We start from the raw sequence: 25,043 nt of genomic DNA, 5'->3' as shown, positions 1-25,043 counted from the left end.
AATATAACGTATTTTTGCTTGGATTTAATAATTTGCCAACAACACAGTGATTGTGGCCTAATGATGATACAAGAGGAAACTTATTTGGGTCAAGCATTGTCTCAAAAGACCCTTGCCATGGACGAAAGATCATAAAGAAACAAAACGAAAAAAGGATTTTAAAATCTAACTGATGATAAACCAGATGGTTTATCCAATTAGCTCTTCACCTGCTGCTGTTTTCTTAAAAGTCAGATATTTTCCAAACGTTATTCTTTGAAGATATTTAAGGAAACCATCTGGAATTTCAGTTATAAGCTCAGAGTAACTAATTAGGAAGGGAAAAATGTGTCACATCAGTTATGCAAGAGCTTAAGGTATTATGATTTGATACAGTTTACTCTAAAGGATAATTGATTTCTTCCATTCAGTTCAATTCAAAACTGCTGTACTTGTCATAGTCATGGGCTGGAAGGATCTCCAGTAGCTGTCAGTCTTGCAACACATCTGAAGAGGCCTCTGACTGAAGACTGTTGCTGTATGACAGTGTCAGGACTGTCATACAGCAACAGTATGACAAAATATGCTAACAGCTCAATTTATGGCCCGCAGAGATGACATTTCACAAAAACAGTTCCTGGATGACACCTAATCCACCTCATTTGCTTTTGCTGCTCCTCTTTAAACCTCTGTTGGGTCATTTGATTAGAAAACTGAGAGCTGTTTGAGTCGGGGATATGATCCCGGCTCATTGTGATTGGTGGAAAAGGTCGTTGAACTTCGTTCCCTCTCTGCTCTCGGGTCCTGCTCTGCACCTTTGGTTTTTTGTACCCTTGCAGGTTTTTGGTACCTGACATGTATCTGTTTTTGCCTTCTTTTGGGACGTTTCATACTGGCTTTGACAACCAAAGACATTTTTCTGATTTTTCTCTTTGATTAATCAAAGAGAAGAGTAAAATGGAAATATGATGTATGATAAAAATTTGGAAAATAATGTATGGTTGAATATTTTTTTTAAATCTGATCTTTTTTCTCAGTAATTTATCAAAATATTTCACACACTTCTAGCCAAATGTTATTGCATGGGTAAAAATGGTACTAACAGATATAACATAGAAGTAGCTATGGAAGAAATAGCAATGCGTCACCAGCTATTTCTTTCAAATAGTGGCAACTTAAACATTTATGACTTTTTAGCTACATTTTATTTACCTTTAAGAAAAATCTTTAAAAATATGTCAGGAATGAAAAAGGCTTCAGTATCCTAAGTTATTTCAAGACAAAAGAAATGTAAATAACTTTACAAAGTTAGTTCACAAACTAAAGTCATGGCATTATTACTTTGTCTTGTTACCATGGAGACATTTTCTATATTTTTGCTTTGCATTTGTAAACAGCTTTAACAAGAAACAGATACAACATAAACTTTTTCGCAAACTGATTTTGACACTTCCTCAGCATCTTTACTGCAAATGATTCCCACGCTCTGCTGAGAATATTAGTAGTTTTATTAGTTTCTCTCATATTTGATCATAAACCAAAAGTCTGGCTGTAAATCCAGTAACATGAAAATTATAGGAGTCACAAATTTTATGATGATCTGCTGAAACACTGTCATTAGATTATTATTATTAACATACCTATGCTCTGTTTTATTGCTTTTGGGTAACTGGGATTGGAATCTCACTGCTGTCCTAAGTGTTTTATAATGAAATATTTGAGCCTTTTTCAATTGTTTTGTCAAAAATATTCATTTTGATTCTCAAATGGAGATTTCTTAAGTAGGTCTTCTAACTTTTATCCCATCGATGATCTATAGTTTTACAGACAGACCGGGTTTTTTTAAATTCTCATTATCCCAAAGCTACTTTTAGCCACAGTTTTTCCATTCTGAAGTTCTGATCTTTTTATTTGCAAAACTGGGTCAAATCCAAAGGACACAATCCACTCTCATCTGTGAGGCACTTTTGAGTTTCTCTTTAGAAATATCACAATAAAAATGTTTCTTTATTCTAATATTTTTTTTTCTTTGTAATGTTTTTTTTAAAATATCAATCAGTATATTGATCTACGACCTTCTGTTTGACCAGAATATAAATAGGATATAATTTAGGGGTTTATATCGCTTAGTTGCCCCTTAAACATGGAGGAAACGTCAAAACATAACAGAACAGATGTGTGTTCAAAAAACAAAAAATGTTTCCTTATTAAATTAGCAGTTTAGACAGAAATCTGTGGTCAGTAATAATAACTGCAACTATGGTAAAAAAATAAAAACTGGGATTGGACCCAGTTTATCTAGGCAGCACACAGAGAGGGGAGGAGATTAAAGAAGGAGGGAAAAAAAGTAAATTTGGGTAACATCAATACAATTTCATAAAATGTTTCCATACAGATATTCACCTATAACTAGAGAGGATGATGAACAGTGTATTACTGATCAAAATGTTAACATTAAATTGCAGAAAGTTAGTGCTACAAACTTTCTTCAGATCTGAAATTAAGTTGACTAAAAGTCACAGAGATTTGTCATATCATAGGTGATGATTTAAAAATGATGCCTTCTGATCGCCTTTCCAGTAATTCTCTCCACCTTTATCTCCTTTGAGTACGTTGGTGTCACTGGATAACATTTCTCCATCTTTCCTCTTTTTTCCTGTAAAGGTGGACAACTCGTCTCTGACGGGAGAATCTGAACCTCAGACTCGCTCCCCTGAGTTAACGCATGAAAATCCTCTGGAGACCCGAAACATCTGTTTCTTTTCCACCAACTGTGTCGAGGGTCAGTAGGCCAAATCCAACCAAGATTGCCTCTTATCTCCTCAAGATGCCTGTCTTCAAACCATTTGGTGCAAAACATCGTTAGGACTTTCTATCCAACCATGAATATGTTTCGGTGCAATAATGATCTAGGCCACCATTCCTCCATGTGTGCATCCTACACAAGAGTGAAGAATCTCATATTTATTGCAAAAGGATTGGCAGTGAGGCTTATGTTAAAAATGAACCGGTTAGGTTTACCTCTAACTGAAATGCTTGTGAATGTCAGATCCCTCTAAATTTATCCCATTCATCTCTGCAGCAGATTTTACAGGCGAAATCATAAAAGTGTTTCACCTTGTTGGGTTTGGAAGATGGTTGTAAAATAAAAAAAAGTAAAAAATCATGTTGTAATAATACACACAGAAAAACGACGTGGCATATTGAAAGTTTTCTCTGAAATACTTAAACATTAATAGATATGAAAATGTTTTGGTCAGAATAGAAAGATGTTCTTCACTTTGTCCTTTAAGAACAATGTAATTGTGAGACATGCATATTTTTAAAATCCCTCAAAACTAAACAAATTTTGACTTAAAGTCCAGTCTGGTTGGATACCTTCACTCACTCTGTAACTTCACTTTTCATAAACATTAAGGATAAATTAGCCTAGCATGCTGACTGCCTAACATCAGCCGCCAGAGCATCACTCTGTTCAAACGTTAAAATGTCTGAGTAATCAACACATAATTTAATGTTTAGCAGTCTTGTCAATTTGCATTAATTATTTTAAGAAAAAAGATAAAAGATGCTGCAGATAAATAGTGAAGAATTAGTTATTTTCCTGGATTATTTATTTTCTGCTGCAGTCATGTTTAGTGTATAGTTTTTATTCAAAACCAATAAGAAGGGAGGACTAAATGAATTTATTCTTTTGCTTTTGGTCTATGGTGCAATTACTGTGAATTCTTGAATGAATATGGAGTTAATTGAAGCTTTTTAAATGATTTTAAATATGCTCTAAATGTAATTGTTGGCTTATTAAAACTTGACAACAGAAAAAAGAACTAATCAATTTCTGATGCTGATTTCGCCCTTTCATCTTTTTGTACCTCTGTGGTTTCAGATGTTTTGTACCGCCCACAGAAACATTGCATCAGGATAATCAATGAAAATCACTTCAGCTGTCAGTGATTATAATGCCGTGGTGGATAGGTACAAGCTGGCTGGATGGATGCTTTCCTCAAACACTTAGTTCAGCATCTGTTTAGTTGGCCAGTCATCATTCTGCAGCAGGCACCTATAATTCACCTCCATCTATCACAGCTCTGCATTCAGCCATCATCTTCAGCATCAGGCCTCCTTCACGTTCACAATATACATTATTTACCTTCTGTCATGACTTCCTCACTATGAACACTCATTATTCCCTTTTCGTGTTCCTCACACAGACACTTCAGATCAGGCCACCTGTCTGAAAGCTGCTTCTGACACTTTATGAGTTTACTTTAGAGAGCTGTCATTACAAAGACAAATATGTTGATAAAAATATTTAGTTTCTTTGCGGCTTCCAATTGAAATACTTACAGATTTGATCAGTTATTTCAGGCTTCCCTCTTTATTTTGATGTGAAGTTATAGATTACTTATCAACTTTTAGTGTAAAACTAACTCAGAGCTTCTGCCTCCCATCAGGCAACGCTCGTGGCATTGTGATAGCCACTGGTGACCGGACTGTGATGGGCCGCATCGCCACCCTGGCGTCTGAACTGGAGGTGCGCCAGACGCCCATCAGCATCGAAATTGAACATTTCATCCACATCATCACCGGTGTGGCCGTCTTCCTGGGCCTGAGCTTCTTCATCCTGTCGCTCATCCTGGGCTACACCTGGCTGGAGGCCGTCATCTTCCTCATCGGCATCATCGTGGCCAACGTGCCTGAAGGCCTGCTGGCCACAGTCACGGTGAGGAGGGCAGAAGGTTCACTTTATTCGCTTTAATGGGAGTGGAGACGTTTTCTGATTAGAGGAGTCTATTCTGAACAAACACACTTTATTCTACAACAGAGGTGGCCAAACCTTTTGCCCTGGAGGCCAAAACTGGAAAACTGGTGAATTTCTTTTCCCCTGGCTAAACAACACATTAAATAATAATAAAAAAATATTTATATCAAAAAAGATCCAAATCATAAGAAAGACTTTGGGCTGTTACCTTATTAACAAAAACAGACAATTTCCATATTTTTTGGGTCATCAATTGTTTTCTTGTCGGCCAAAATTTTTACCATTTTTGACATGTGGTCTGGGACCAAACAGAATCATTTCAAGGGCCAGAAATGGCCCCCAAGCCACACTTAGGACACCACTGCTCTACACTGTAAAAACACAAAATCTCACCAAGTATTTTTGTCTAGTTTCTAGTGCAAATATCTCAGTACACTTGAAATAAGACAAACAAAAGATTTAATAACTTTTGAGCAAGCTATAGTTAATTGTTTTAAGTAAATAATTCTTGAATACAGATTAAAAACATAAAAAACCTGTTCTACATAAATAATGAGACATTTTTCCTGTTTTAAGTTAAAAAAATCTCAGTGGAACTATTAGTGTTACTAACTTAAAACAAACTTATTAAACTGGCTGAAAAGTTACATTTAAATATAATTTTTCTTAATTCAAATGTACCAAAATATTTACACTAAAAAGACAAAAATTATTTGTGAGATTTTGTAATGTTCCATTTAGTTCAGATTAAAGTATAACACTTTTTTGTGCTGTCAAAAATATGCTTCAGGTTTACATTAATCATATGACTGAATTTAATATTTCTGACCTTTTCATCAGATATTTTAACAGGGTTTTTTCAGGGTGGAGGGATTACATAATAGTCAAACATTTAAAGTAAAAGTGTGAATTTATGCCCTTCTTATTGTTTGGCAAAATGTCCATTAGTGTGTTGCATCTTAACAAAATATTTTTAGATGCCTTTTAAAGCATATGGCATAAATCTAATTGAATAGTTCACTACTCTTCTTGTTAATGTTGCAAAAAGTCCCATGCATCAGTTTGCATAATACACACATTTTAAAAGGGTTAAATTTGAGGCTCCTCCCTGCCTTTCCAGGCCAAAACTGGGTTTAATGTGCACATTTTGGGTGAAGTTCTCATTGGAAGATGCTGCCACCACCAGGCTAGAGAATTCTTAGTTTTGAAAACCTCATTGTGGCACTTTTAATCATTCTTCGTCTGACCATAAAACTTTTTCCCTTAATAGGTTTTTATTGTCCAACATGCAGCCAAATATACTTTTCCAGTTGAGTTTGTTGGTGTCGTTTTTCCAGCTGCAGGTTTGAGCGTTTGGGGTTCTTGGGTTGCTCTGGACCATCTTAACCCAATTTCCCTTCACCTCATGTGGCAGCCTGGTCCAGATAGCTGAAACATGGACACGGTTTATTTTGTTTCTAGAGGCAAGTGATGCCAAACAAACAAATACCAAAAAATGCAGCAGGGTAATAATGTCAATCTGGAATGACCTTCCCAAAGCTCCCATCTCTGCATTAAAAATTAATGCTAAAAAGCTGGGCCCATGCCAGGAAACAAGCCATTTTAAATAAACCAATTAAAATGAACTTCTGCCAAGATGAGTGGTCAAATCTCCAGACAGAATCATGCCAGAAGCTTGTTGATGGATACTTAAAGAAATCAGTAGTTAAGTTGTTCACTTCTCAAGGGAGATCTACCCAAATATTAATGAGTGTGTGTACATTTATTCATCTCCCGTCTTGATTTCCTATTTTTAAGCTATTGAAAAAACTCAATATTAGGTTTTCAAAGGAATAATTATAGTTTAAACCCTCTGAGACAAATTTGTCTGTTTTGCCACAAGCCTTTTGCTTTAGTTATATTTTCTAAGACGAACCAAAAAGATGCAAGAAAAAAATTAGTACATAAAAGTTTAACTTTATGGTAGATTAAATGTGATGTTTGATTTATTTTTGTGAACTCAACCGAATAGTTTTTGGTTACACACAGTATGATTAGCATTTAAAGCTGTTTGTCAGATTACTTTGCTATTTGGAGCAAAGCAATTCAAACTACACTGAATGAAGTCTGGTGACTCATTTTCTCTCTCTCTCTCTGTCAGTGCAGTCAGTTGATGTCTAAGAAAAAGACATATTGGCTGTCGGGGAAATAACTTCCTTTTCAGAGCAACAGTTATTGTTTGAACATGGATAAATGATAATAAAAAAAAGTTAATGTATGGAAAATTGTTGTAGATTTGGAGATCGTCATCTGTCCGATGTTTTTGCATCCTTTCCTCCACACAGATGTTGCTCTTGCTTTCAACCAAAGACCGCTTGTTCTTCAGCATTAGCTGATGATGTTCAGCCTGGAAAGATAAAATACGTTTCTGATACTTATCTTGCTTCTTGCCTACACACCTTCATACTTTTATGCAGATTGGATGCAAATTTATATGCAGACATATTTATATGCAGATACGTTTATGCTGAGATTAGAGGTACGGCGACAAGCTGCAAAAAGCTCCCTGTTTTCTGTCAGATTACGTCACATTTTGCAGAACCCCTTGGCAATCCAGTGCAGAGTGAAAAAAGTGTTTAGTGTCAGCTTAAGTCAGATGATTTACAACACATTCTGTATTTGATTTTCATTATCCAGCATGCCAGGTTCATTCTATGGAAAGGTTTAGCTCAAGATGAACCCTCTTACTTAAGTCTGACTTTGGTTTAGCCAGTGTAAATCATACAGTTTAAACCCAATCTAATCATGGTTTAAAAAAAAAGAAAAAGAAAAGCACCCACCATTAATTATTTCATTTTGTTGTGGAAATGAGGGGGATCTCCACCAGGTGCCAAAATGATTTAAATCTGATCTCCACACTCACCACAGATTTCACCACATCGTTATTTATTAAACTAAGTGGGATAAAAAATTTAAACATGTAAAAGTACACTCTGAAAAGTCAAAAGCCTCAGAGAAAGGAGGTGTATTAACAAGTGTATGTATTTACCCAAACTGTCAGTGGTTTAAAAAGCTAAACTTACTCTAATCATCATGTTTACTGACCAATAGTGCCAAAAGGAAATAGAAAACAATGAGGTAAAGATTACTTTTCATTACTAATATAGTTTTTAGGTAGGAGAGAATTATTGTTAGTGATTTTTTTGTAACTTCATGAACTTGTAAAACTAGGGTTTGAGCTTTGGTCTCGCCCACAGGAACAGCTACAGGGAGCTGCAGCATCCAGTAAAATCAGCCCTCTGTCTAACCAACATCATAAATGGGGAAAGATAGTTAACATGATAAAGAATTCCCAGTTTCATTTATGGACTCAATAATATGCATGATTAATACCAATTATAGAGCTTTACAAGCACAGAAGTGGGTAGTAACCACTTACTTTTACTGGAGTAATAATATGTTGAATTAGTATTATGCTACCAGTGCACAAAAATGGCAGTGATTTAAGAACATTTTACAGTGTAAATCCAGGCCATGCAGGTTTTAGCCGATATCTCTGATACTTATCTCTAAAACGGCCTGGTTTGATTCTTGGGATTGGCTTGGAGTATTTCCAGTTGTACATTTCTGTTGCCAAGCAGTCCCATGCGCTGCCATTTGATCTGCTAGAAACATTAAAACCCTAACTTTTTGGGGGGAATATTACTTCCACAGTCCTGATATTGTGCTTTTGGTTCATTAGTTCAGTTTGCAAAACATGGAAATAGAACTAAGCCATCATTATTCATGGTTGTTAATTACACTTGAGGCTTTCCTGGCAGTAAGTTTAGATGGATCCTAAAGCGTCTCTGAAGTGATTCATAATGAAAAGTTGAAACATTTTCACTGTTGAAATGTAGTTTTCCTTTGACAATAAGGTGGATGAGCTGAGACTGATGGTAACGTCGTTTGAAATGCCATCAGTCGACATTTCACTAGTCACAGGAAATGAATTAACTTTGAGCAACTGGTTTCTTTTAGCATCCTTCTCTTTAAACACACTAATTATGAATTTTAATGTACATCTCTTATATATTTGGTGGAATGCTGCCATCAGTTTGAGTTCATTTGTGTTGAAGAATCTATTGGAGCTTATGGTGTGTTTGTTCGTCCAGTCTTTTTATCCTGTGTGTGACTTTTAACTAGCTGTTTACCAATCAAACACTCACACACCCACACACACACACACTCATTCTCTTACCAGGCACCTTCACCACGCATGGTTTCACAAGCACAGGCGCTTGAATGCACCACTGCGTTCGTATGCTCTCTGCGCTCGTCGACTAACAATCAACCGTCCTCCAATCTCCTCCTCTTCCTCCCAGGTGTGCCTGACGCTCACTGCCAAGCGAATGGCCAAGAAGAACTGCTTGGTGAAGAACCTGGAGGCCGTAGAGACTCTCGGCTCCACCTCCACCATCTGCTCCGACAAGACGGGCACGCTGACCCAGAACCGCATGACCGTGGCCCACATGTGGTTTGACAATCAGATCCACGAGGCGGACACCACCGAGGACCAGAGTGGTAAGACGGAAACGAGTTCAAACAGGAGAGGACCAAGAGAGATCTGGAAAAATGACATCGGCATTTTTCTCAGTAAATGTTTCCAAGTGAGCAACACAAAAAGATCAGCAAGCTGGAAATTAGTCTACAAATTAAGTTTTAAAGTATTAAACACGTTTACTCAAATCTAGCAGCTTTATTTTGTTTCTCTGAAGCCAGAATGTTCTCTTGGATCAAAAGTCCACCCTGTTTTCATCTACAAATTCTTGAAAGAAATTTCCGAATCTTTTTCTCCACTCATCCTTTCTTTAATTGTATGAAATTTGCCAGTATAATAAACGTAGAAAATATCTCACACCTTGACGTTCCCACTCCCAAACTTCACTGTTGCTGTTATAGTTTTGGAGTGATCAGTGTTGTAATTTGTCTCAGTTCAGTAGAAGTGAACTCTGCTGCAGTTTGAATGCGTATGTGGATGCCAAGTGTGGAGACCGGTCCAAAAGCAGGAAATGGACTTCAGTGCAAGGCATTCTGGGTAGATACAACCAAAGCAAACACTGAAGTCTAGCGCTAGCTGGAGAAATGTCTTGTGGTCTTTTTTCCTACAACTCCTTAACTCTGACGATGCATTTTTGTTTACATTTTGCAAAGAAGAAAGTTGCGCTCATGTTTTCTTCAGAGATTTTTATGTTGTTTCATTCAGTGGTTTTTTTGGTCCAGCGCCCCCACATGGAAGGGAGTGGACAGGGTTTCTTAGGAGTTTGCATTGTTTGACACTTTGCAGTGTGAAAGCAAACTCCAGCAGCTGAAAATGGATCAAATGTTGCTGTTTTGGTTCCCAATCGAACCCAGTCTACCAGACTATCAGGTGTAAAAACACCCGAACATGCATTTTCTTCAACAGTGGAGTCTTGTGCAGTGAGTCTGAAAGCAGAAATGTATGTTTTTTGAACTATTTGTTCTTTTCATGGAAAATGTGTTCCTGCAAATTCACGGTCTCTGAGGAGTCCCTTGTTACTGGTCCGTAGCTCTTGCTCAGATTTTTAAATGTTTATTCTAACTTCAATGAGATTCAACTCCAGTTGATGGTGAAATTGTCTTAATTTCTACTCACTGGATTATTGGATTATGGTCTTAACTGTGTTGAAAAAGGTTACCTTGTCACTCAGTAACGTTTTTAAAGGTCATCAATTAGGAGTGAAACTAGTGAGACTGATAGGCTGATAAATATTCTGACATATTTTGGCTGGTTTCTGGAATTTTCATGCCTTGTTGGATCTCTTTTGCATCATTCTATTTATTTATTTAGATTTCTTGAAATGTATCCAAAACCTGCTGTCAGTTTCATTATTGCAAGCATTTTAGAAATAAGTTTACAGAGAAAAATGTTGATGTGTTCCACTGTTAGTTCCCCTGCTGTAAATTAAGGAAGTTCAATTCATAGAGTGTGAGGGAATGCAGGATGGAGGAAAGGGACCACCTGCCAAAATTCATCTGGCCAATATTTCCACTGCCAGCAAACATGACCGTTCACTCTGCTGGTTTCATTAATTGAGAAGAAGTGTGCAGTGGGTGGCACAACCCACAGCTCTTCCTCAGCAGGACTGCCGCCGCGCAGCCAATTGGATTCCTGCCTCCTACCACTGAAGGATATATCAAGCCAAAATTCATCAAGAAGCCTCCAGCATTAACCAAAAGGTTGGGCAGAAAAGGAGCAGGTGTTCCATGCATAATAATGAGCACTGACTACTCTGTCATCTTTCATTGAGTAGCCGGCGGTTTTGAGAGAAGAAAACGACATGCTGGATTTTGTTTTTGCAACTGCTGCAGATTTTATGAGGCTTCTCCTCCCATGTTTGTCACTCTCAACAACTCCAGCCACAAACTGCCTGTCTGTTTACACAGTATCACTGACAGCGAGTGCTCCGACATGCAGGCAAATATGAAAAATGAATGCAGCAGACTGCAGGTCATTTTCAATTCGATTGGGTGGCTAGGCCTCAAATTTTCATACAAACTATTTCCTACTAGCTCTTATTTTGGAGACATTCCAGGTAAAAAAAAAAAAAAGCAAAGGGGTCTCATTTTCCAGACTGGGGAACTGAAAAATCTTTTCTGTCAAAGAAAAACTGTTTTCTTAACTTAAGTGACCTCGATACGTGTTATTTAGCTGCAATATCCAGTGCCACTGTGTGAACCCAGAGCTGAGTCAGTTGAATAAATACTGAATGAGCTCTGTTTAAATACAGTCTAACGCAGGTCCCTCTCCACTGCTTCCAGGTTCTGGCTTTGACAAGAGCTCTGGTACTTGGGTATCCCTGTCCCGCGTGGCTGGTCTGTGCAACCGAGCCGTTTTCAGACCCGGACAGGAGAACTTACCCATCCTGATGGTACACGCAGTCCACACACACACAGCCTGACACGCGCTATAACACAAGTTTCCAAATGTTCCACATCAAGCTGCAGGCTCATGAATTATCTCGACTCTGTACAGCAGTGGCACACAGCCCATTTGGTTTAATGCAAGGCCATTATGAGCCGGCTTTTTTTATGTGGATCAACTAATGCATGCACATAATTCATGAGACATGATTTTGCCTACTGCTTTGCCAGTAGGGTGAAGTTAACAACATAAGGGAAGCGTCAGGTGAGCTGTCGCTCAGAAAGAAGCCTTGTTAGAATAAGTATTTGATCCCTATAAGTTAAAGAAGTACGGCATAAATATGCAGGTACAATATGAAGACAAGAGTCGACTCTTTTTAACTTCTAAGACTTTTTGAACATTACTGGACTGAAAACTCTTTCATCCAACAGCCAATTTTCTTATTGCTTTCCCTCCAGCTAGTAAATAAAATTAATTTTAGAGAAGGATCAACACATCATGGTACCAATTTCAGTGTTTACAACATTTATAGAAATGAAGCAAAAAGAAAGTAAAAAAAAATAAAAAAAAGAAGTCAAATAAAAATTCACCACATGCATTTTCTACCACTGATGTGGAACCTTGAGTCTTTTTCATGAACCATTCTGAATATCTCGCTGTAAATTTTAGTAGTCTTGTCCTCTCTTGGCAGGTTTTTCTCGCTGTCATGTACTTTCTATATTCTAGTAATTGATTCTGGTCCTCAGAGGGTTACTAAGAGTTCTAGATGTTTTTTTAATAAACCAACCAATGCTTCATTTCCACAAAATATTTCCTCTTGTTATTATTTTGCTGCTCCAGTGATTTTTCACTTTAACAGGTAGTAAATATCCACTGCACTGTAAAACAAATTAGTTTGATTTGCAGCTTCTCAACAGAATAGGAGTAATATCAATACCAATCAATGCTATTTTTACAAATATTATTTGTAACTTTATCTGCAGTGTTACCTCATGAACCTTCACTCCAATTTTTTTTCACAAATTTAGATATCGGACAAAGAGAACATGATTAGGAAACAGTTTTCATGTGATGAGTTCAGTTATTAAGATAATAAGGTAGCACTTTGGCAATATGTAAAAAGAAAATGTAATTCCCGTCTAACACTGTATTTGGATTCTGCGACATTGGAGGATTTCAAACATTTACAAAGTTATGAGTCAGATTTAAGTCATGATTTATAACAAAACCTTCACTTTTTCTCAGTGAGATGTTGACTTGCTGAACTCTTGTCCTGCTCCATGACCCAAGAGCATTTAATGTAAAGTAACAAATTAATGACTAGACTTTTTCCTTTAGGGCTTTCCGGTAGTATCCATGATTCCATCAATTGCATGAAATTTAAGGAAAGCGCCAATAATAAAACAGCCACATACCATCACAATACCACCACCATTATAGACTGTAGGAATAAAATGGTTTGTCTGAAATGTTTTTCTTTTCTTATCTTTTTTTTACCTGATGTAATATAGTGTGCAAATTCCAATAGTTTGTCAGATTCTGTTCAGTTGGTAGATCACCTCGATGTTTTGAGGAAACTTGAGGAAGGTTATTGTTGTTCCTGTGTGAATTTATCCCATGGAGACTGTTTTTTTTCCCCAAGTCCTTTTCTTACTCTGAAACCATGAACTCTGACTTTACCTGAGGGAAGTGAGGCTTATGTTTTCAGACAGTTTCCAATAGAGATTTCTTCATTTTACTGATAAATGAAAACTAGAATCTGGAAACTGCTGCTTGTATTTACTCACTTTTTATTAAAATGTGTTTAATGAACCAAAAACATTTAGATATGAGGAAAAAAAAGAGAAAGCAAATCTGTTGGAAGCAAATTCTTTTTCACACTACAACATGTTTTTTTTATTTCTAAGCACAAAACTCATGAAATATACACAGCCTATTCATGTATTTTTCAGTGATACTCTGTTGTAGGTGCTAAAATAAATGTCAGACAAATCTCTGGACTCAAGAACCAAACAAGTATTTAAATCTGTTTCTACAGTAACAAACAACATCACTTTGGGCTGAATGGTTTCAGGGCCTTTACTGGTTTACCTCAACCTGAAAACCACTTCACTTTAAATGTTTATTTTAGCAAACCGCTGATCCTTCTGTGTTGTAACCTGAGTTTTGTTTAAAGATACATAAATAAAAGAGAATTGGATTTGTTCCTTGAAGATATCTCGCCTCTCATCTCAACCTGCAGAAGAGGATTAAAAAAAAATTCTGACTTTAATCTCAGAATTCTTTAAACTTTAATTTTCTGTGATCAAAAGTCAGAATATTCACCTGAGCTTTTCAAAATAATAATAATAAAAAACAAGTAACAAGGTAGAATTTCTTCTACATGTTTAAATATACTGAGAGGTTGAATTATTCTAAAATTATCCGTAGGAGATACTGAGAAAAAAAACATAAATATGCATGTTAGTTTGAAAGGTGCTTTTCTTGACAGACCAACAGTAAGAAAAGTAGTTCCACCTAACAAAAGTTGCAGTGCACACTTACACACTTAACCTCACGTGTAAACACACACAGAGAATCATTCAGTACGCCCTGAGAAATAACTCACCCACACCGACAAAGAAACACACACTGCTGAGTAGGTAAGTCAATATTATCCCAATGTTCTAACAGCCGCTTTCCTCCAGCCTGTGCTTCACTGACCTGAAGGAATTCTCAGTGTGGCTCGCAGTTATTGGATTACAACTTCTTCTGTGTGAGGACAAACGCCTCTGCTGAAGCCTGTCTGTCCCTGGTGGTGCCCGGCTTCCTCCCGGCGCAGAGTAACAGATGTGTCTCCTGACAGCAGTCAAACACAGCAGTGCAGGCGCCGGCACCGTTACTAAAACAAGTCCCCATCTGCACTTGTGAAGACAGAGAAATGGAATTTCCCTTGATCTATTTATTCATTCATGAAAAGGCACAAACAAGGACAAATCTCGCGGAGCGCTCGTCCTTGTTTCACGGCTGTTCATGAATGAATAAACAGAAACAAAGAGAAATTTCTTGTCCCCGTCGAGCTCCCTCTTGGGCGTTTGGGGCGTCAGGTCATCACTTTTGCTCTGATTTTAATAATCCAGCGTCAAGGATTCCTATTATCCTCCTGGAATTTTCATAAAAGCCGATATGAGTGGTTTATCAAAAGAGAGTTAGCTAAAAATTGGTGACAAAACTCTAATTCAACCTTGTCACAAAAACACAAAAAATAAAAGCAAAATGAATCCATTAAGTGTTTTGTGAAATAGTATGTCTTGACATTTGTGTTTGTGTGACTCACTGCGGGGATGTTGGTGCAAGTAGATAACATTTATAACACTTTCTTAAAAAGAATCATTTTTGTGGGTCAGCTTTAGATGCACAGACGTAACGATGTTACTCAGATTAATTTTAGCCTTGTGGAAATAAAACGCTTGGTACTGCTGCTTGCCTCTACAGTGCCCTGCTGGTATTTATAACATCTGAAATCTGAATGGTGCATAATGGAGAGATGAAAGTAAAAATGATACTTGGGTTTTCAAAATTCTGTAAAGTACGGCAGGCATTTCTATTCAGCCCTCTTCTGTCAATAACTCATAAAGCTGCCCTTCACAATAATTACAGCTGTGAGTTTTCAGGTATGTCCAGACTAAAACATTTAGATTGAATTTAACAATGTTTTAAGTCCTGCCACAGATTCTTAATTGGATTTAAGTCTGGAAGTTAGTTGCAGTAACTCTAAAGCACTAACAGGATCAATTAGCTCCACTTTAATTCACCTGAAACTTTATTTGCTTTATTAACTTTATTCACCTGAAACATTACAAAACAGGCAAGTAAATTAGCCTGTTGCAAATTAATTTTTGAAAATATTAATTTATGGGAAGCTAATTGTCCTAAATGTTTTCACAATTAGCTAAAGCGCTAAATGAAAAGAAATGTGTCACTATTAGCAGATTAAAAAGGTAAAGTGATAAAAATTAGAAATGATCTCCATGTGCTATTTTCCTTCCAAATCACAGTTATTGACTACTTTTTGTTGATAAATCACAAAAAGACCCTCCAAATAAAACATGTGTGCCTGTTTGTGGTTGTAACGTGTCAAAATGTGAAAATGTTAAAGGAGTGTACTTCAGTGAGGCATGATGTTTGGAGGACTGAGTCAGAAGAACAACTGATGGGATTCCAGTTCCTTCAGGTCACGACGGTTAATAACTCAGCTGTTTGTAATAATGATCTGACTCATTACTCAAGCAGCATTTATCCATCATCGGAACCTATTAAAACTAATATCCAAAATATTAAAAACTGAGCTTGAGAGAGAGACATAAAATATCATGCATTATGTTTTATCTGTGAACCTTTTTTTTAGTCAGTTTATTATTTTGTCTGTATTTTCAGATCTAGGTTTATTGCGAACGTTTTGCTATATCTTTAAAAAACAAGCCTGTGGCCAAATCGTTGTTGTCGTCGTAGCTTCGCCGCCTGCATCGCTGATGAGAGCCATAATGGAAATGAGCAAAGTTTTCAAAGGTGTCTCATTTAAGCCATTAAATAAGACACTATGAAAAGTTTCCCTCTGCTGCTTTGCCATAAACACAAACCGTGAGTCATTTTTTAATATGCGGATATGAGTGACTGCGCTAATGTGATCCTGTGTGTTCCCCCAGAGGGACACAGCGGGGGACGCGTCAGAGTCAGCCCTGCTGAAATGCATCGAGCTGTGTTCAGGCAGTGTTCGTGACATGAGAGCCAGAAATCCCAAAGTGGGTGAGATCCCCTTCAACTCCACCAACAAGTACCAGGTAAACATCAACGGCGATTCAAGGATTTCTGCAGGGAAATCCCGTTGGCAGTTTGATACTTTGGACTTTGCATTGTATTTAAATTTTAGGTAAATTGAGAACACATCCATGTCATTTTGTGTAACCTCTACACTTTAAAACACAAAAGAACATTTAAGATCCTCCTCCACCAAACCTACCCCAACTCTTTAACTCTAAAAGTTATTAAAATTGATCCCTTTCATAAATCTGGCACATACTATTATATATTTTTAAAATACTTTAAGTGTAGAGAGACTAATCCGTCTTTTGTGAAAACTTATTTGTTTGCATTTGTAATACTTCCGGAGGTGTATTTCTGAAATGTAAATTTTTGAAAATATTTTCCAAATGTTCACAAGTTTTAAAAAAGGGTGAAATGTGGGTTTGTATGGAAGATGAGAATATTTGAAAAAATAAAAGAATAATAATTCTGACTTTGATCTCAAAACCCTGAGATCCTGACAATTAAAAATGTCAGATTTCTGACAATTATAAGAAAAAAGTCAAATTGAGATTAAAGTCAGAATTCTGATATTAAAATCAGTTTCTGATATCCTGGTAATCCTGAGAAAATAGTTCAGATTTTGAGATTGAAATGATAATTCTGAGTAAAAAAGTCAAATTCTTCTTTTCTTTTTCGGTGGCCTTAATTCTTCATCCAAATTCTGAGTGCAGATACAGATGAAAATTAATACAAAGGAAAATTATCCAAAAATAAGAAGAGCAATGCCACTTTGCTAAAATCAAAGTGCTGCAGACGAACAATACAAACTGAAAAGTTCATTGATTATTTTCATCGCATCTCATCAGGGTTGTTTTATAACTAATAAGTTCTTGGGTCATTAGTTGCTTATTTCAAACAGGAGCCCATTGCAGTCTTTATATACGGTAGAAAGCCTCACTGAGATCCGTCCTGGCTGAAGTTTATTGTCTTAATTCAGTGTGAACGATTCCCTCAGGAATCACACAACTTGCAAAAGTGATGAGAAAGAAACTCTGTTCCCTGGAAGCCCATCCCTCCATTTTCTATCCAGACTCATCAGTACAGGCTTATTTTACATTAAAATATAAAAACGTACCTTATTAGTAACCAATCAAGTAGCTTCTCTAAACCTGCACAGCTGTAGTTTTAAAATGTTATATTTCAAAACTGTTGTCGCCCTCCGTCTCCGTGCTGCCGCCAGCTCACCACCAGGGGGCCCCCTCAGTCCCCCTCCTTACGCTCCACCTTGCGGGGGTGGCCTGCACACACCTGCAGATCATCTGATCAGTTCCGGGACTATAAGAGGAGCCTCCAGCCGACACGTCTACGCCAGAGTGTTGACCCTTGTGGTAATCAAGAGCCATCCGAAAGTCTAGAATTATTATATGTGCCAGTTCTAACCTCTCGTCTCCTCGCCTCAGGTTCGATCGAGCCCTGGACCCTGACAGATCCGGACCCAGTCGAACCCGCTGAAAGGGATCTGGATCTCCTTACCCTGAAGGACCCCGCACCGCGACCCGCACCGAGTCGCTCTCCTCTCCCTCACTTTCCCTGAGCAGGAGCTCATTGGACCCCGAACCCAGCCCCGGCGTTCCCGACCTGTCTGCAGTTCCAAGCCTTTTCCGCTCACATCACCTTTTTCCGTCGCTGAATAAAATCCTTAAAGCTTCAGTTTTCTCCTGAGTGTCTGCTGCATGTGGGTACGGAATATTCCTAAAATCATGACAGAACACTCTGGCCAAACGAACCTAGCAGATGCACTCAGGGAGACCCTTGAAGAGCAGCATTCCCTGATCCAGTCCCACGAAGCAGTTCTTAGATCTCTGAGTAAACAGCAGAACGTCACTAATCAGCGCCTTGAGTATTTAGGCTCCCTACTCCAGAAGCAGCAGTCTGAAGAGGCATCCCAAGCGGTTGATGGTCCGCCTCCTCAGCCGACTCCTCAGCCCAGCCAGAGCACCGATTACAGGGCGCCCACTCCAGATAAATTTTCCGGGGAGGCCGGGGGGAGTGGTGGATTTCTACTTCAGTGTTCGCTGGTTTTCCATCGCTCAACACATTCCTTCCCCAACGACGACGCCAAGATATCTTTTGTTCTTGGCCTCCTCACAGGAAAGGCGCTCAGATGGGCAGAGGCAAGGTTTACGGATCCCACGAAGTTTGACTGCTCTTTCTTAGAATTCGTGGAGGAGTTTAAATTGGTGTTTGGGGACACTACGGACCAAACAAGCATTTCCCGTCGTTTATGGTCCCTTAAACAGGGGCAAAGGACTGTGGCGGAGTTCTCAATTGAGTTCCGCACTTTAGCAGCAGCTTCAGATTGGAACGGTTGCGCCCTTAAGAGCGCATTCTTCCACGCGCTTAACGAGTCAATAAAGGACGAGCTGGCTCCTTTAGACGAGCCCAAGACATTAAATGAACTAATAACCCTCGCCACCCGTCTGGATAATCGCATCAGAGAACGTAGAAGTCAGAGACATGAAAGGCTGCCAGTTAGATTCCCTGGTCTAACTATGCAGAGGGCACCTCAACCCGCGCAGCCCGGGAATTTGACTCCAGACTCGGAGCCGGAACCAATGCAGATCGGCCGTACGCGCTTAACCCCGGAGGAACGACAGCGGCGTAGGGAATTAAATCAGTGCATGTATTGCGGCAAGCCGGGCCATTATATTGTCTCTTGTCCGGTGCGCCCAAACACAAAGGTCCGTCAGTCAGAGTGGGGAAACTGATGGACCAAAGCCGCTTGGTTTCCTCTCCCCGTTTTTTACTCCCTGCTGTCCTGCAACTCTGTAACCAGTCGCTCTCTCTCTCCGCGCTCATAGATTCAGGCTGCGAGCAAAACCTCATCGATCAATCCCTAGTTGAACAGTTCAACATTGAAACGGTACGGCTTCCCGTACCTTTTAGTGTAACCGCATTAAATGGGAGGTCCCTGCCTAATATCACCCACAAGACTAAGCCGCTTCAGTTAGTTGTTTCTGGGAATCATCACGAGACTATTTCCTTTTTTGTTTTTCCCACTGCTCAGTCACCCGTGGTTCTAGGACTTACCTGGCTGCAACAGCACAATCCCCATGTTGACTGGGCTAACAGCCGCCTCGAATCATGGTCCGCTAATTGTCTTTCCTCATGTCTTCAATCCGCAGTTCCGCCAAGTTCCCCGCCGGCTAATTGTGAGGAGGTGGATCCCGCCGACATCGCCCGGGTTCCGGAGGAATACCATGACCTAAGACAAGTGTTTAGTAAGGATAAAGCGCTCTCTTTACCCCCACATCGTCCATACGATTGCGCTATTGACCTCCTACCGGGCGCACCTCTTCCCTCCAGCCGCCTCTTTAACATTTCTCTCCCCGAGCGCCAGGCCATGGAGAAATACCTAAGAGAATCTCTGGCAGCCGGCATCATCAGGCGTTCTTCGTCCCCTCTGGGGGCGGGGTTTTTTTTCGTCAGTAAGAAGGATGGGTCCCTCCGACCTTGCATTGATTATAGGGGGCTCAACCATATCACCATTAAAAATAAGTACCCGCTTCCCCTCATTTCATCAGCTTTTGAACCTGTGCGGGAAGCAACTATTTTCTCCAAGTTAGATCTTCGCAACGCATATCACCTTGTCCGCATTCGCCATGGTGACGAATGGAAGACTGCCTTTAAGACGCCAATTGGACAGTTTGAATATTTAGTTATGCCATTCGGACTCTCTAACGCCGCAGCAGTTTTTCAGGCGTTGATTAATGATGTCCTGCGCGACTTTCTGAACATCTTCGTTTTCGTGTACTTGGATGACATATTGATCTACTCCCGCAATCCCTCCGATCATTACACACATGTCCGCCTCGTTCTCCAGCGACTCCTCGAGAACCGCCTTTTTGTCAAGGCCGAAAAGTGCGAGTTTCATAAGGCGTCGATCAGTTTCCTAGGCTACATTCTAGAGGCTGGGCGGGTTCGACCGGACCCGGAGAGAATTAAGGCCGTCGTTGATTGGCCCACACCAGACTCACGAAAGCAGCTTCAGAGGTTTCTGGGCTTTGCAAACTTCTACAGGCGCTTTATAAGGAACTATAGTCAGACTGCTGCTCCCCTTACAGCTCTTACTTCCACTAAGGTCGCCTTCACCTGGACGGAGGGTGCGGACCAAGCCTTCAACGAGCTTAAGAGGAGATTCACTCAGGCTCCCATTTTGATTCAGCCAGACTCCCACAAACAATTCATTCTGGAGGTTGACGCCTCGGACACTGGGGCTGGAGCAGTTCTCTCACAGCACGCCACCCCTGACGACAAGCTGCACCCCTGCGCCTTTTTTTCCCGCAGACTTACTCCCACAGAGAGGAATTATGACGTGGGAGATAGAGAACTCCTGGCGATTAAGCTCGCCCTCGAGGAGTGGCGCCACTGGTTGGAGGGTTCCGAACACCCGGTCTTGGTTTGGACGGATCATAGAAACCTTTCCTACTTGCAGACTGCAAGACGCCTTAACACTCGCCAGTCCCGCTGGTCTCTGTTCTTCTCCCGTTTTAACCTTTCTATCACTTACCGCCCAGGATCTAAGAATGTCAAGCCTGACGCGCTGTCCCGTCAGCACTCTCCAGAGGACCCCAAGAAGGGACCCTCTACCATCCTTCCGCCTAGTTGCACCGTGGGTGCGCTCACCTGGGGAATCAGAGACCTGGTGAAGCAAGCTCAACAGGACGAGCCCGGCCCAGGAAACGGACCCCCGGACAAGATGTATGCTCCTTCTAAGGTACGGCCACGTTTGATCCATTGGTTTCACACCTCCAGGTTCGCTGCCCACCCTGGAGTCAGCAGGACGATAGCGCTCGTCTCAAATCGTTTCTGGTGGCCCTCCATGCACAAAGACATAAGAGAATACGTTCTCGCCTGTCAAACCTGTGCCCGGAACAAACCTTCTCATCGCCCGCCTGCAGGTCTCCTCCAGCCGCTGAGTATACCGAAGCGCCCCTGGTCTCATGTTGCTATTGATTTTGTAACGGGGCTTCCTCAATCTCAAGGTATGACCACTATACTCACCATTGTCGACCGCTTTTCTAAGGCTTGCCATCTCGTTCCCCTCAGAAAGCTCCCATCAGCCTTCCAGACTGCGCAGCTGCTCGTTAAACATGTTTTTCGCCTGCATGGCATACCCATGGAAATCCTGTCCGACCGGGGCCCGCAGTTCACCTCACAGGTATGGAAGCAGTTTTGTCACGCCCTAGACGCCAAGGTGTCGCTCACTTCAGGTTACCACCCCCAGTCCAATGGACAGGTGGAACGTCTCAACCAGGAGCTCGAATCGGCCCTCCGGTGTATTTCCTCCTCTAATGCTTCTGATTGGAGTAGATTCCTACCCTGGGTGGAGTATGCTCATAACTCACAGGTCTCCACGGCAACGGGTCGTTCTCCCTTCGAGGTTTCGCTGGGTTACCAACCTCCCCTCTTCCCAGAAGATGAGAGGGCCATCTCAGTCGGTTCGGTGCTTCAGCACATCAGACGCAGTAAGCGCATCTGGTCCTCTACTGTCGCCGCCCTTCAACGCACCGCTAACCTCAATCGCCACTCCGCCAATCGGAGACGCACGCCCGCGCCGCAGTATCTACCTGGGCAGAAGGTATGGCTCTCGTCCCGTGACATCCCGTTAAGATCTGTTCCTAGGAAGCTGGCCCCCCGCTTCATCGGTCCGTACGTCATCGAATCTGTCATTAGCCCCTCAGCAGTTCGCCTCCGTCTCCCTCCCAACCTCCGAATCCACCCCACGTTCCACGTCTCCCAGGTCAAACCTGTAGTTACCAGCACTTTGTGCCCTTCCGCCGAACCCCCTCCGCCCACCCTGGACCACCGGGGGGACCCGGTTTATGCCGTTGACAGTATCGTAGACGCCCGTCGCCGGGGACGGGGGTGGCAGTATTTAGTGGACTGGGTGGGTTACGGTCCTGAATACCGTCAGTGGGTTCCCCGTTCATTTATCTGCGACCCCTCCCTCATCGCTACTTACCATTCATCCCGGCCATCGACCTCGTCTGGACCGCCAGGAGGCGGCCGTTAAGGGGGGGGGTGATGTTGTCGCCCTCCGTCTCCGTGCTGCCGCCAGCTCACCACCAGGGGGCCCCCTCAGTCCCCCTCCTTACGCTCCACCTTGCGGGGGTGGCCTGCACACACCTGCAGATCATCTGATCAGTTCCGGGACTATAAGAGGAGCCTCCAGCCGACACGTCTACGCCAGAGTGTTGACCCTTGTGGTAATCAAGAGCCATCCGAAAGTCTAGAATTATTATATGTGCCAGTTCTAACCTCTCGTCTCCTCGCCTCAGGTTCGATCGAGCCCTGGACCCTGACAGATCCGGACCCAGTCGAACCCGCTGAAAGGGATCTGGATCTCCTTACCCTGAAGGACCCCGCACCGCGACCCGCACCGAGTCGCTCTCCTCTCCCTCACTTTCCCTGAGCAGGAGCTCATTGGACCCCGAACCCAGCCCCGGCGTTCCCGACCTGTCTGCAGTTCCAAGCCTTTTCCGCTCACATCACCTTTTTCCGTCGCTGAATAAAATCCTTAAAGCTTCAGTTTTCTCCTGAGTGTCTGCTGCATGTGGGTACGGAATATTCCTAAAATCATGACAAAAACGTATGAAACAAGAAATGAAATCAAATGTTTTATCTTAAAAAAATCACTTTCGTCTGACATCAGTTTATTCAAAAGCATTAATCACTTGTAATTTTTTGTGTGTGTGTTTTGTAGTATAATGCATTTATTCACTTCTAAAAACTTTTTATTTTTATTAGAATAAGTTTGACCAAATACCCAATTATGTGACATGTTAAATTCAAGCAGGGTAGCAAATAGTCAATAATATATTGAATAAAGTAAACACAATGACTTTTTTATGTTTTGCTCAAGGGCATGGTAGCAATTACAGCTCATGGATGTGTCTGTCACTGCACCAATAACCAGAGCACCAGAAGATCTGAGCCAGCGTGTGAACAGCAGCGATGTCTCACCAAAGGAAGGACTTCCTGCATGCTTTATTACACCTGTTGTCAGACTGCAGATAAGAAGTGTTAGGAAGGAGCAAAATCTGTTGTGACTCAGATACAAATGATCTGGGGGACTGTGCAGTGGGTCCTGTTGGAGAAAAGGTAATAGGAAGGTATATCACAACAACAACACGTGAGAGTCTGATTGAACAGACGCAGCGTGAACAGAGGAGACTTTCGATGTTCGTTCTGTCAAGTCAGCTTCAATGTCACTTTCATTTAAATCAGGTGGAAGACTGCGACACCAGCTCCCCAACAGGAAAAGGGAGATGTCTGACTAGAGCTGTTTCTCTCTGAAACATCACATCGTTGTCCTTATCTTTCCTTAAGCTCTCCATCCACGAAGTGGAGGACAATCCCTCTGGTCATCTTCTGGTGATGAAGGGAGCGCCGGAGAGAATCCTGGACAGGTTTGCTTACCAATAATTTAATAGTAATGGAAATAGTGTTTTGCTTACCATTTCGTTGTGCATGGCAGATACTTGATCATTTTCATTTCTTGTGAAGGCGAACAAAAAAAATAAAAATAAATAAATAAATAAAAGCAATGCTTGTAAAAATGCACCTGCATATATAGAAGTCACTGGAGCTTTAAACTTCCAGTGTTGTCTTAACGTATTAAAACAAGGCCAGGCGGCTCCTCTGTTGAATACAGTGACACAGTCCTTCATCAGCATTGACACACACTCCGCAGTTTTTTCAGATTTAATCTTACACACACCATCCGGGCCGCTGTAAAGTGTCACAGCAGCAACAGATGTAAATTAATCTGCTGGTGGAAGTAATCCACAGCAAATGCAACACGCCCTCATACTAAAGTGAAATATCACCCCACCTCCTACAGCCTGGGCTGCTGCCAAGCTGGAATTAGGATGCACAGGTCCAACCAGCAGCTGTCTGTCACTAATCTAAGGCAAAATACAGACACCAATCTTCATAAATGAGTTTCTCATATCACTTTGAATTATTGTTATGCTACAGAGTGTTTTAAAACTCGTTCGAATTAAAAGTTTAAACCAAATTTACACTCACTAATGAGAAATTGACAGTGAATTACACTGGCTAACCCTTAAGATATTTACTAATTATTATCCAAACATTATACCTATTGATTTGATCAGTCAGTACTGAGATGACCATTAAATAAACAGTTTCTTTTTTTCTTTTCTGTCTTTTTTGGATTACATTTTAACTAGTTCATGGTCAATTAACCATTATCCTAATGTTTGCTATTCAACAACATATGATCAAACTAAATGGCCAAAAGTAATAATTAACATTTACGTTAAATCTAATTGAGCAGTTGTTAATTAACTGTTAACTTATGTCTATTTAATTAATTATCACCATGCCATACTCCAGAGGACCCCTGCTATTTGAGCCCCCCCTCTAAAAATGTTTATAACTGCTTATTTTGACTATCCAAATACTGAATATACATTAAAATGCATTAATATGCACAAAAGACAAATGCAAATTCACAGCATGTCAAGTACTAAGTAAATAAATAGATCAATAAAATAAATAAATGTTTCAGTAATTTACTTGATA

At 40.6% G+C, this 25,043-nt stretch overlaps 1 protein-coding gene across 1 annotated transcript in view; it reads left to right on the top strand.

Moving 5' to 3' along the window:
• Nucleotides 1-25,043, top strand: part of atp1a2a (ATPase Na+/K+ transporting subunit alpha 2a) — a 69,460-nt gene that overhangs the window by 19,986 nt on the left and 24,431 nt on the right. Inside the window, exons 11-16 of the mRNA XM_088015068.1 lie at nt 2,644-2,761; nt 4,434-4,702; nt 9,085-9,283; nt 11,543-11,652; nt 16,331-16,465; nt 23,823-23,902. Of these exons, the coding sequence (XP_087871194.1) occupies nt 2,644-2,761; nt 4,434-4,702; nt 9,085-9,283; nt 11,543-11,652; nt 16,331-16,465; nt 23,823-23,902 (911 nt within the window). The remainder of the gene's footprint in view (nt 1-2,643; nt 2,762-4,433; nt 4,703-9,084; nt 9,284-11,542; nt 11,653-16,330; nt 16,466-23,822; nt 23,903-25,043) is intronic.

This window comes from Poecilia mexicana, unplaced genomic scaffold, assembly GCF_051168715.1.
Source record: "Poecilia mexicana isolate PSO_F unplaced genomic scaffold, ASM5116871v1 scaffold_17, whole genome shotgun sequence".
NCBI classification, from domain to species: Eukaryota; Metazoa; Chordata; class Actinopteri; order Cyprinodontiformes; family Poeciliidae; genus Poecilia; species Poecilia mexicana.
Note: the sequence above shows the minus strand (reverse complement) of the source record. Positions and strands in the feature narration are given on the sequence as shown.